The sequence below is a fragment of the Lemur catta genome, chromosome 19, assembly GCF_020740605.2.
Source record: "Lemur catta isolate mLemCat1 chromosome 19, mLemCat1.pri, whole genome shotgun sequence".
In the NCBI taxonomy this organism is placed as follows: Eukaryota; Metazoa; Chordata; class Mammalia; order Primates; family Lemuridae; genus Lemur; species Lemur catta.
Window position 1 is genome coordinate 6200878 of NC_059146.1, and position 13683 is coordinate 6214560.

General features: G+C 36.8%; 2 protein-coding genes across 10 annotated transcripts in view; one reads left to right on the forward strand and one right to left on the reverse strand.

The window, feature by feature from the left end:
- TMEM165 (transmembrane protein 165) overlaps positions 1–12891 on the forward strand; it is a 100913-nt gene extending 88022 nt beyond the window's left edge. Inside the window, exons 7-8 of one of the 4 annotated variants that reach the window (XM_045533052.1) lie at positions 12306–12362; positions 12790–12891. In XM_045533052.1, coding sequence (XP_045389008.1) covers positions 12306–12362; positions 12790–12861 — 129 coding nt within the window. In that variant the 3' untranslated portion in view covers positions 12862–12891. Of the gene's footprint in view, positions 1–4224; positions 4255–12305; positions 12472–12789 lie in introns of those variants that run through there. The other 3 variants (XM_045533051.1, XM_045533059.1, XM_045533061.1) reach the window with 3 other exon arrangements.
- CLOCK (clock circadian regulator) overlaps positions 1–13683 on the reverse strand; it is a 93741-nt gene that overhangs the window by 61806 nt on the left and 18252 nt on the right. For 3 of the 6 annotated variants that reach the window (XM_045533047.1, XM_045533050.1, XM_045533045.1), the window contains exon 3: positions 12108–12191. The exons of 1 other annotated variant lie outside the window; for it this stretch is intronic. The gene's annotated coding sequence lies outside the window, so the exon portion shown is untranslated. Of the gene's footprint in view, positions 1–7181; positions 7374–12107; positions 12192–13683 lie in introns of those variants that run through there. 2 more of the 6 variants (XM_045533046.1, XM_045533049.1) reach the window with 2 other exon arrangements.

The window sequence follows — 13683 nt, forward strand, 5'->3', positions numbered from 1 at the left end:
CACCATTTATGAAAAATTCTAACTTGCTTCTGCAGATTACTAAGTTTACATTATAACTGAAAAGATAATTATTTCTAAAACAACAAGTGTTTTAATTTGCAAAGGGCCAAATACTTTTTAAATTAATTGTTTAATGTATGAGGAAAAAATGAAATTAAACAATAATTCTCAATGTACTTGATACTGAATGGGAACATTAGCCTACCTCTACGACTGATGTAAAATACTAGCAAAATGAAAGACATCCTTGATTTTACAGCAGTTCCTAAGACCAACTTAAATTGAAAATTGACCTGTAAGAACAAGAATTATATCCCAAACCCAAGTTTTATGAACCAGACAGGATTCTGGCTCAAAACAAATATCAACTGACACTAGAACCCTAGCCTGTCAAATATCAAGATGTAAGATATTTATAAAACCTCATTAAATAAACAAAAACTAAATAATTAATACAGCTCTCTTAGTGGGACACAAGACTATTCCAGTGATTCAACTAATATATTTCTTCAAATAAAGTCTGAGCTTCCTATTGATATAATGGACTGATCTTGCCCACAGAATATGAGTACTTTATCTCTTTTTCAGAGATGAGACTGAGGCCTGAGCCTGTCCCCAGTCTCAAATAAGCCTCACATAAAACCAGAAGGTGCAGGGAGAGCTCAAACCTCAGAATGAACCACACACTGAACTAGGTACCATAACTCTGAACCTAATACCACTCTACACCTGCCTCTATATTAATACCAGTAGGTAGAAAGAGGGAGTCCTGTGGTAGGCAGAATAACAGCCTCCCAAGAATGTCCATGCCCTAATCCTTGGAACCTGTGAATATGTTGTAATACCTCACATGGCAAAAAAAGGATTCTACGGGTGTGATTAAGATTAAGGACCTTGAAATGGGGAGATTATCCTGGATTATCCAGGTCGGTCCAAAGTAATCACATGAATTCTTAAAAACAAAGGACATTTCCTGGCTATGGTCAGAGATACCAGACAGAAGAGTAAAAAAAGACGCAAAGTTGCTGGCTTTGAAGGTGAAAGAAGCTGGCATCAACCCAAGAAATTTAGGCAGCTTCTAGAAGCTTGAAAACAAAAAAACAGATTCTCCCCTGAAGCCTCCAGAGAGGAATGCAGCCCTTGATTTTAGCCTAGTGAGACCCCATGTTGGACTCTGAGCTACAAAACTAAAACAATAAATTTGTATTGTTTGAATCTATTAAATTTGTGGGAATTTATATGGCAGCAACAGAAAATTAATATACAATCTGACTGCTCTTGACAAATACGCCTCTCACAAACCTCTCCCCCTCAACATTTACAATAATATGCCTAGGAGACCCTCAACACTAATCAATCCATCATGCCCTACATTCCTTCTATATTGGTCACCAGAAGCCCAACATTCCCAGGTCATCCTCCACCCCTGTACTCTCATCTGTATATACTCTCTATATCCCCACACCGACCCCTTTTCGCTTCCTTCCCCAATTTCCAAAATTCTTTCGCTGTGTCTTCTGGAACTCATGGTATAAATCATCATCAAAATATCCTATGTCCTCAGTATTGCTGCACTCTCTCTCTCTACCTTTCTTGCACCAACTGAAATGTCACTCTCTCCTATGATTCTACTCTAGCTCCAGACCTTTCAAATAATGACTGTTTTCTCTTCCACATCTCAGAATACTAGGCCCTGGAGGTGGAGTGGGCTTCCTTATTCCTCATTGCCATTTCTGAATTGTTCTCCTTTCTCTGTTCCCTAAAACCCCCGGCTTTGAATCTCATGCCACCAGGCTATTATCACAGCCATTATATGTTGTGGTCATTCACAACCCCCCAGGACAAGCTCCCTCACTCTACGAGGGACGCTACCTTCTCCAATACCTCTTTTGTCACAGTTTTGGATTTTAGCATACACAGAGTGATCCCCTCAAGATCCTGGCCTGTCAGTTCTTTGATCTCTTCCTCTGCAACAATTTTGTGCTCTACCCTACCTCCCACTCATTCCCCTAGTGTTACTCTAGAACTCACCATTAGCAGTAATCATATTCTCAACTTTAATCCTCCATATTCTCAATTTTAAACACCTTACCTTTCCCTTTTTCCCTCACATAAGCTGGGATAGCATGTGATCTACGTGATGCAAAAAGACAAAAACATTAGCTATTTAAAAAAAAAAAACTGGCAACATAGCTTTAATCTATTTATGTTTGGCCTTTAAAGGGGGGAAAAAAACCTGTCTCAGCTTCTTAATCCTTGCTGGGCCCTCAGTGTCTCATCCCAGTAAAGGCACAAAGGGGCAAAGCAAGTTTATTTAAGAAGATCAGGAAAACCAAATATAGTGATTGGTTTATATAATTGGTTAGGTTATTCATCATCCTCTATCAGAAATGTTTCATTCTTTTCCATATTTGTATAAACTCCAGCATTCCTTTTTGCCACTGAGTCCTTTGTACTTTTATCAGACAGATAAGCCATTTCAGGAGCCATTCCATGGCAAAACGGAATGGTTGCTTATGACCCTAATTTAGCTCAAGCTGTGCTGATGATAGAGACTTCTTGGCTCACGCCTGTAATCCTGGCACTCTGGGAAGCCGAGGCAAAAGTATCGCTTAATGCCAGCAGTTCAAGACCAGCCTGAGCCCTGAGCAAAAGCGAGACCCCGTCTCTACTAAAAATAGAAGAAATTAGCCAGGTGTGGTGGCTTGTGCCTGTGGTGCCAGTTACTTAGGAGGCTGAGGGAGGAGGATCACCTGAGCCCAAGAGTTTGAGATTGCTGTGAACTAGGCTGCGATTGCTGTGAACCATGGCACCCAGCCCAAGCAACAGAGCAAGACTCTGTCTCAAAACAAAAACAAACAAAAAAACACAACAAAAAACCTTTTTAAGATTCCAATTTATAGTACTAATACAGGCATGGGTAATGCAAATAATAAAGAACTTTTTGAGGCAAAACCAATGCTTCTGAAGATTACTTATTTATCACATCAGTTTTCCTTTCTAGCCTTAGTCTACTTCTCCAGCCTCATCTCCCATTCTACCCTCACTGTACATGTATTCCCTATTCTCTAGCTATACTAATCATGTCACCATTCCTATGAAGTAGAAAATAAAGCTCCCTGGGCAAACAAAGGCCTGCCCATCAGTGGCCAACATATTATCAATATAAATGTCTCTCTCTCTTTTTTTTAGAGACAGAGTCTGGCTCTGTCACCTAAGCTGAAGTACAATGGTGTGATCACAGCTCACTGCAGCCTTGAATTCTCGCCTCCTGCCTCAGCCTCCTAAGTACCTGGGACTACAGAGGCACGCACCATTGTGCATCTGGCTAATTCTTTTTTTTTTTTTTTTAGAGAGGAGGTCTCACTATGTTGCCCAGGCTGGTCTTGAACTCTTGGGCTCAAGTGATCCTCCCACTTCAGCCTCTCAAGTTGCTAGGATTACAGGCTCAAGCCACTGTGCCCAGCTCATAAATGTCTTCTTAATGTAATAAACTGGAATTGACCTTCACAGTAAATCACATTATCATTCACATCAGTATTCAACTAATCACTACATAAACTGTTGGTACTAAAAAACTAAATTGAAGTACTACGTATTAATTTCCTATGACTGCTATAACTAATTACCATCAATTTAATGGATTAAAACAACATAACTTTATTGCCTCACAGTTTTGTGGGTCAGAGTACAACACCGGTCTCACAGGGCTAAAACCAAAGTGTTGGCAGGGCTGCATGCGCTTCTGCAAGCCCTCACAGAGAGCTGTTTCCTTGCCTTTTCACGCTTCTAGAGGCCGCCCACGTTCCTTGGCTCATCACTCCCTCTACACTATTTTCAAGCCAGCACCAGGTCAAGTCCTTCTCAGGCTGCCATCTATTCTGCCACCCTCTTCCCTTAGAAAGAGCTCTGTAATTACATTGCGCCCACCCAGATAATACAGGATAATATCCCTATTTTAAGGTTGATTAACAACATTAATTATTCCTTGCCATGTACTTAACAAAGCCACCAGGTTCTGAGAATCAGGACATGAACATCTTTGAAGGGTTGTTATTCTGACTACCATATTATCATGTATCAAGAAGTCTCCTTTGGTAAAGATGAAATTAAATATTTTGGGGGGAGATGAATAATTTGATCTATTAATAGATAAAAGACTACACTCCCATGCCAGTAACTTCTAAACTTCTGATCTGTCTTTCCCTTTCATGTTTCTTCAAGGGAATGGAAAAATAAAATGGATAATTCAGGCTGAATGAAATCAACTTCAATTAAAGTCCAACTTTATTGCTATATGGTAGCAACAGGTTCTACAAATGTTCTTTGGAATGGCAAAATACGTTAGTATACTTTTGTTTTCCTGTTTTGTTGTTGGGATTCTTATCTGTCTAAAACATGTGTTAATGTCCAAATGAATATCAGCATAATTTCCCTTTTGGAAACTGTTTGTTATACTATATACAAAAATAATATAATTTACATGTATCAACAGATGTTCAAACAAGATGAATTAAAAAATCCTAGACTTTGTGGAAAAGTCTACTATTTTAAAAAGCTAAATGTAAGTAAATTTCTGAGGCAGGTCTCTAGAAAAGAGAGAGAGAAACAATTATATCAACCCAAAAGAACTATAGAATTTCATTAGTGTTATAAATCCTTCAAGGACCTGTTAGGAAACATGATTATCAACTAGTATTATGAAAATATTATACTAGGCTTAGAGCTAGCTCATGAAATATTTAATAAAATGTAACTAACATATATAAATATAATGACAATGTTTTGCCATATATACTACATCAATGAGGCCATCAGAGCTACTTAACATACCACCAAAAATATACTCATTTTCAAAGCTGTAAGTATTCCTCTTTTTATAGTAAACATTTTCTAAAAAAAAAAAAAAGACAGTTGTTTTGAGCTGCAAGATTGCTTTTGTGCAGCCAAATAGGCCAAACAAGTTCACAACCATCTGAAAACTAGTTCAAATAAGTTTAGATACATCCTGAACCACAAATTATTCAGAAAAAAACTACCATAAAGCATTTTTCCTTCACTAAAATAATCCTAAGTATATTTAAGATAAAATTTACTCCCTCACAGTTAATGTAAGATTTTGCAATATATGATCTGTACATGTTATCCACTTCCACTTACATCTCTGTCCCTACTTTCAAAGCTTTAAAATTTAAAAATATACATGGGCATATTTAGTCCCTTAGCTGATTGATTATTATTAGCTTAACACACTGACTAAACAGTCCTTATCCTGAAATGACAAGGTCTGGGAAAATGGCAGTCCAAGACCCTATTTGAATCTGTGGAGTGACAAAGGAGATAGGGCTCAAATTGCACACAGATCACTGCGTAGGAGAAATTAGAGTAAATAAGGATGTTTAGATAGCACACGAACTCATCAGACAGAAGCCCAGTGACCAGGTTTCACGGAGTGCAACACTGACAGAATAGACACATACCCTTGATACAGAAGACACAAGATGTAACAAGATTTCTACTTGGTTTATCTTCATGTTCACTAAGTCTTTTCTTCTGTCATCTCCATTCTGCTATTGAGCCCATGCAGTAAATGTGTATTTCATATACTGTATTTTTCAGTTCTGAAATTTCCATTTGATTTTTTATGGTTTCAAATACTATATCATGTCATCCATAAATAGTCTAGTATGTACATATAAATTACAAGGACTTTTAAAAAACATAACCACAATATCATACCCTAAAAAGTTTTCAAAAAATGTATAAGAATTCTACACACAAAATAAAACATTCTGAGAAAATCATAAAAATGTCTAAATATCTGGAGGTACACAACCTCATTAATGTATTAGAAGTCTCATACTGAAAGATGTCCAGTATATCCAAATTGACCTACAGACTACATTAAATTAGTTAAAATCCCAGAAGGTTTGGGCAGGGGGTAAGGGGTTGCTGACAAGCTAAGTGCAAAATTTTTACTAAAATTCAAAGGACCAAGAAAAACAAAGGCCATTTTGGAAAAAGTTAGAGGATTTAAACTATCAGGTATAAGACTATAAGACTAATTATAAAGCTACAATAATTAAAAGAATATAGCACTGGCACAACAAGATCAATGGAAGAGAATACAGTCCAAAAATAAATTTATTAATAAACAGCCACCTGAATTACAACAAAAGCACTACTGCATTATAGTAAAGAAAGGATAGTCTTTTCGATAAATATTAATACTACTGTAACTGGATTTCTATATGGAAAATAAAATGAACCATGAAGCCTACCACATACTATACATAAACCTAAATGCCACAGTTAAACAGTCAAGTTTATAAAAGAAAACAGAAGAATATCTTCTTGGCAAAGATTTCTTACACAAAACACAAAAGCACTAACCAAAGAAGAATAATTTGATAAAACAGATTTTATTAAAATTAAGAAATTATCTTAATCAAGACACTAAATTAAAAGAGTGAAGAAGCAAGCCAAACACTGGGAAAGATATCTTTAATACTTAACCCAACAAACAACTGAAATTATTGATTTCTAGGGTAATCAAGAACCCAATAGAAAAATGGGCAAAAGATAGGCATTTCTCAAAAAAGGATATTCAAATGGTCAACAAGCATTTGAAAATGTGCTAAATTTTTAAGTCATCAAGGAATTATGAATAAAAACTACAATACATTTTCACTACATATGTACCAAGAGAGCTAAAATTTAAAACACTAATAATTCCAAGTGTTGGTGAGGATGTAGAACAATGAGAACTCTTGCACACTGCTGATGAAATATGTAAATTGATTTAACTGATTTGGAAAATTAGGAGAATCTCCTAAAGCTAAACAGCCAAATACCCTATGATCCAGCAATTTCACTCTCAGATATTTACCAAATAGAAATGTGTATAAATATGGACCAAAAGAAATGCTCAAGAATGTTACTGCAGTATTATTCATAATAGCCAAAAACTGGAAACAACCCAAATGTTCATCACAGAACGTATAAATTGTGATACATCCACACAATGAGGTGTTTCACACCAATGAAAGAAAAGACAAACTATTGCCACATGCATCCACATAAATAACTCATAAACAAGACTAAAAAAAGCCAGACACAGAATTCAAATATAAACAATACTAAATGAATAGTGAATGAAGTCACATCACAGTAATAGTTACCTTTGGAAGTGTGTAATAACTGTCAGGGGGCATGAAGGAGGCTCCTGGGTTGATGAAAATGTCCTATATCTTGTTCTTGATAATGGTTAAACAGGTGTTGACTTCATAAAAATTCATCAAAATGACACTCAGGATTTATGTACTTTATAATATGTGTGTTATAATACAACAGAAGAGTAAAAAAAATAGTTAGCAATACCATATCAGTCCCTTGTTTTTTTTAATTTAATTTTTTTTGTTGTTGTTATATCACTTGTCCAGAAAATTTAAAAGTCTAGTAAAGCTAAGTTCCTACACATCAGTCTACCTCTTCCTTGGGTGGAAAGGTCATATTTACTTCCTTTCTCAACACTATCACTAAAGAATCATCTTGGTATATGGATCCTTTCAACATCATGAGGGCAACAGAAAGTCTAGTTTGAAGCTAAAGCTATCCACTACACACAAACTAGAAAATTCTAACATGGCAGATTTTCTTAATGTAAATATAAATTATAGGTTTTCCTATATTAAGTTCCAGATCACTAATTTCCACAGTATCTATTTGGCAAAAAAGAGGTTAAAAAACTTGAGGATTCTGAAGCTTAGCATCTAAGCCTAGTTTTAGCTAGAATTGAAAACACTCAACAAATCAAGGCAATGTGTTACCATAAGGTTGTTACGAGAATGAAATAAATTATTAAAATGTAAAGTGCTTAGAATGTAATGCCTGGAACAAAGGCATTATAAAATTTTTAAATGCTCAAAAAAGGTCTGTAATTATTAATACCATTCTGAGAAACACTATAATAGATCCTTATTCTTGAATTTCCTTCAAAATATGACAAATACATAATTCTAAAACCAGACCCACTTAAAACAAAGAATTTTTATGGAGCTAAGGGAATACTTAATAGATTTTTAAAGCAACTAGCTGAAGTGAACATTAAAGTACAGAATAAAGATTTAATAAGTTGTAGCCACAATTTTTAAAGTTCTAAATCATGCTAGTTGGTATTTAACCATCACCTTATGATTGAAATAACTGATGAGACAATCAGGAAAAATACTGCTAATACAAAGACCTTATCTTTGCATAGCATTTTTTACATTTGCAAAGTTGCATTCCATTTTATCACATTATTATAAAATAATTAAACTTATTTTATAAAACTATTTATAAGTCATAAACTCATTAAATCTAGTAAAGAATCACAGAACAAGGCATCTACACTGTGACCACATAATCATAAACCACCCAATAAAAAAACTCAATAATAGTACCACCATGTAAATAAGAGTATGTGTGAAAGCAATTTGAAAAAGAAAATACAAAGACTATAAGTGCATTTTTAATGGACGTAAATGTTAATTTAAAAGTAACAGTAATTGGACATAATTTCCAGTTTTATATATAGCTGCTAAAAATGTTTCTTTAAACTTTTTACATGGAATCATTGGAACATCCAGAATAAAGAACTCCCGTATCTGCTGTAACCAGATTCACCAATTGTCAACATTTTACATTATTTTCTTTTATCACATATAAACATGTTTTCTGAACCATTTGAGAGTAAGATGTATAGTACTTTTACCTCTAAACACTTCAATTGTACCTCCTAAGAACAAAGACATTCTCTTAAATAACCACAGTATAATTACTAACTTCAGGAAATGTAAAAATTATAACATATTTTAATGTGATACCTATTTTCCGATTTTTTTGAGAAAAAATTGTCCTCCAGAAATTTTTTCCTCCTCCAGCACAGAATCCAGTCCAGGGTCATGCACTGCATTTAGCTGTCATGTCTACCTGGACTCCTTTAATCTGGAACAGCTTTCCTCCACTAAATATCTTTTATTTTGCTTTGAAACTGTGTCTCGCTACATTGCCTAGGCTGGGCTAAAATGATCCTCGCCCCTCAGCCTCCTGAGTAGCTGGGAGTACCTTTAAACCATCTTATCTTTACATGGTATTATGCAAGATTTTAAAAGTTGAGTTCTTAAACAAACTATATAGGGAGGTTCCATTAAAAAGAAAAAAAAAAAGAGGTTAAGTGGAAGAGTTGGGAAAAGTTCAGAAGACTTAGATAAAAATATGTAAATCTTCCTGCCCAAGAGTGGCTTTTGGTATATAGTCTATACATTTTGAAGCTTTGTAGTGAGAAGGCTTCTAGGTTTCTTTGAGATTGGCAACTCTTAGATTAGTGGTTTATCTTGTCTCTTAAGATTTCAAAAAATAAGGCCAGGCGCGAGGCTCCCGCCTGTAATCCTAGCACTCTAGGAGGCCGAGGCGGGTGGATCGCTTGAGCTCAGGAGTTCGAGACCAGCCTGAGCAAGAGTGAGACCCCGTCTCTAGTAAAATTAGAAAGAAATTATCTGGCCAACTAAAATATATATTAAAAAAATTAGCCGGGCATGGTGGCACATGCCTGTAGTCCCAGCTACTTGGGAGGCTGAGGCAGTAGGATCGCTTAAGCCCAGGAGTTTGAGGTTGCTGTGAGCTAGGCTGATGACACAGCACTCACTCTAGCTCCGGCAACAAAGCAAGACTCTCTCTCAAAAAAAAAAAAAAAAGATTTCAAAAAATAACATATCATCAATTTATACAAATAAATCTGGCCAATGATTTGATGGCTATTTGTAAAGAATGGATCTAGGAAAATTACTACTTTCACCAAAATTCCCTCCTCCAGTTAACAAAAACACATAATCCCAATAAGCAACCCTTTAAAGAAAATGGAATTACTGTGATCATGCACAGACATAATAGATGTTGGAATTAGAATATACTTTGTTCTTTCACTCAACAAACATTTACTATGTGCCAACTATGTGCCAGGCTTATACTAGCTGTGGGGGGATCCAGTGGTGAACAAAGAAAGCATGGTACCCACTCTTATGAAATTTACAATTTAGCAAACCACCAAGACAACTCATTTCAGACAGGAAAGATACTATTTTTCCCTATTTTGCAGATGAAGCAACTGGATTCTGAGTGGTAATGTGCCCTGAGTCACATAAGTACTAAGTGTTCTAGAGCTGAGGTCCCCAACCTCTGGGCCGCAGTCTGGTAACCAGTCTATGGCCAGGTAGGGACAGGGTCGCAGAGCTCCTCCTCCCCACCCCCACTCCCCACCCCCCCACCTCCCTGCCCGGTCCGTGGAAAAACTGTCTTCCATGAAACCGGTCCCTGGGGCCAAAAAGGTCAGGGACCACTCTTCTAGAGGGACAAGAAAAGTAAACACTAAAATCAGTCTTATATCCCTAATATAGCTTAACCTGCCCATATCTGACTACAGAAGGCTTCCTTAACGATATCCTCAAAGTCTATCCACTGACTCCACAGGGACAGTGTCCCTGCATCCCCAATGTACTAGTTTTGTTTCACCGAGTCAGTCATCAACTAGTTCTCAAATAATGTATTCGTGCTTTCACTTAGAAAATAAAAACAGGTAATCTCCACACATTAAAAAAAACCCAGAAACTGTACACAAGGTATATATAGTCTTTTGGGTGCTTAAGATATTATGGTAACATTAAAACCTGGTAAAAACTGACAGTACCATACTAATTTTCTTTCCACATATTCCCAATTGGATTCATTTTAGAAGAAAAATAATAGGAGACACCATTTCTCCTTGCTTATTTTTCTATTTCAAAACAGCAACACAGGATAATCTAAATTAGTATGAATTATACTTTCAAGGAAAGAAAAAAGTACAAAGTCAGTGGGAATTGGCACTGACTCATACCTCCCTGTAATTTCCCCCAACTCATTTCTTCAACCCTAATACTCAATCTATAAATATTTCTCCAAACATGTAGAGCAGGGCTCAGCTAATTATTCTGTTACACAGTACGTGCTTTTTGCTTTCTGGGGCCTAAGGTCTTTGCTGTAACTATAGTCATACCTCACTTAACAAGAGGGATACATATTCTGTGAAATGTGGTGTTCAGCAACTTATTGTGAGAACATCGTAGAGTGTACTTACACAAACCTAGATGGTATAGCCGACTAAATACCTAGGCTATATGGTATAGACTATTTATTACTCCTCAGCTACAAAGCTATATAGCATGTTACCGTAGTGAGTACTATAGGTAACTGTAACACAATGGTAAGTATTTGTGTATCTAAACACAGAAGAGGTAACTTTTTGTGCTACAATGTCACGATGGCTATGATGTCACAAGGTGATAGGAATTTTCCAGCTCCATTATAATCTTATGGGACACATACCACATATACGTGGCCCATCATTGACTGAAACGTCATTATGCAGAGCATGACTGTACGTAACTACCACTATAGCCTGAAAGCAATCATACACAATACATAAAAAACAGGAGTGGCTATATTCTAGCAAAGCTTTCTTCATGAATACTGAAATCTAAATTTCATATAACTTCCACATGCCATAAATTAGTATTCTTCCTTGAGATTTTTTCCAACCATTTAAAAATGCAAACATCACTCTTGGCTCGTGGATCACAGAAAAGCAGGAATACAACTTTGGTAGGGTGCAAACCCCTGATGGACCCCTGCTTGTAAACCAGAGCTGCAGCCACTGGCATTTCCTTACCTCAGTCAACTAACACTTTATCTCTAAACCTAGAACTTGACAGGAAATAAATAATTCTTATTCCACTTTCAGTCATTTGCAAATCACCTTTCTTTATCTCAGAAAAAGACAAGAAGTTATAATTCTTATGTCTGAGCAGTAATTTTGAGAAATTTCAGTAATTGCTAAAAATAAAATATATCTAGATTTCAATTATTTTCCCAATGTATAACTCTTTCGCTCCTCATATTCTAAAGATAAATAAAAGCTGTCAAGGACAGTAGCAGATCATGCCCCCTGATTAAGGGGAAAAAAAATCCAAAACAAAGATGGCACACCTCTGAGCTCAAACTGAAGACTGAAGGTATCTAGTGAAACTCACCAAGTTCTAATGATTCATCTTAAGAGAACTGTAGAATTTTCCAAAGGCATAATACATGCGACAGAATCAGCTTCTTCCAGCAGCCTTACAGGAAAAAAATAAAATAAAAATTCTGTAAAACAAGGGCAGTTGCTGAAATAATGCTAAGCAAATTCTAAGTAACATTACTTCCAATATTTTTTTTTCATCCATATACAGAACATTGACTGGAAGCCTCCTCTATGTGCCAAGAACTGGGAATGCGGCAATAAACAGGTAAGGTCCCATCACCAAGCTACACGGAGCTGTAAGAAAAGACGGTGTGCGGGAAAGGCAGAGAAGAGGAGGAGAAAATTTATCTGACCAGTGCCAAAAAAACAGAAGAGACCCAGCAAAAGTCTTTCCCACAGGGTGTTAATTTTTAAGAGAAATTCCAAATATTTTTTGTTTTCCCCATGACACCATTTTCTTTGCTGAAAAGGTTGACTGAAGGCATTTACTGTGTCCAGGCATTAAAGAACTATTACAATTCCATGGTTTAAATGTTCACATCCCCCCCAAATTTTTATGTTGAAACTTAATCCCCAGTGTGATATTATAGTATGAAGAGGTGGGGTCTTCGGGAGGTGATTAGGTCATGAGGGCTCCACCCTCATGAATGAGATTAGTGCCCTGAGGGAGCCTGTTCTTCCATCACGTGAAGGAAGACACAGCAACAAGGCACTTGAAGCAGGGAACAAGACTTCACCGGACACTGAATCTGTTGCTGCCTTGATCTCAGGCTTCCTACCCTCTAGAACTGTGAGCAATAAATTTCTATTGTTTATAAATTACTTAGACTAAAATATTTTGTTAAAGCAGTCAAATGGACTAAGACAATCAGCAAGCTAGAAGAACAGTACCAATGCCCTTAAAGAACCCTGAATCCCAAGTCAACAGTGAGTATCTTCACGTCAATGAATTTTCCTCTAGCCAACCTTAAATTCTGCCCCCTCTCCTCTCCAGCACCTTTCAGAACATTCCCATACCTGTTTTCCTGGTTTCTCCTGGTACTTACTAGTCAAGCCCTGTAGTTTTTTTTTTTTTTTTTTTTTGCTCATAGGATAGTTCTTTCCAGAGCAGGGCTTGCAATTCCCTTCTTGGGCTGTGCTAAGATGCTGACTGTAGTTAGTGGCCAGAAATTAAAGAGGAGTAGTGGGGGCAGATCCTGAGAATAAATTTCACTGACCAAGGCTCCTTCTTTGGATAGGGTCATTGCACAGTCTTCAAGCAATGACAACGTTGGGCAGTGCTTTCCTCTGCCAAAGGGAAATGGGATGCTTCTGGCCAGGAGGCTTCAGTGGCAATTGTGGGGTTCAAAATTCTCAGGCACAGGGTCCCAACTCCTTCCCTATTAAGGCCCTGATTTAGACAAAGGAGACCTATCATGGTGGCATATTTAGTCTCTTCTGCAGTTCTGTCACCCTAATAATCAGATTCAAGGCCAATTTTCTAGCATAGTTTCCCTGAGGCCAACAGGATAAGAGCCTCCTATAAAACTGTCAAAGAAGCCCTTTGGCTTCCAGAGTGTGCCTTAAGTTGGCAATTAGCTGTCCTA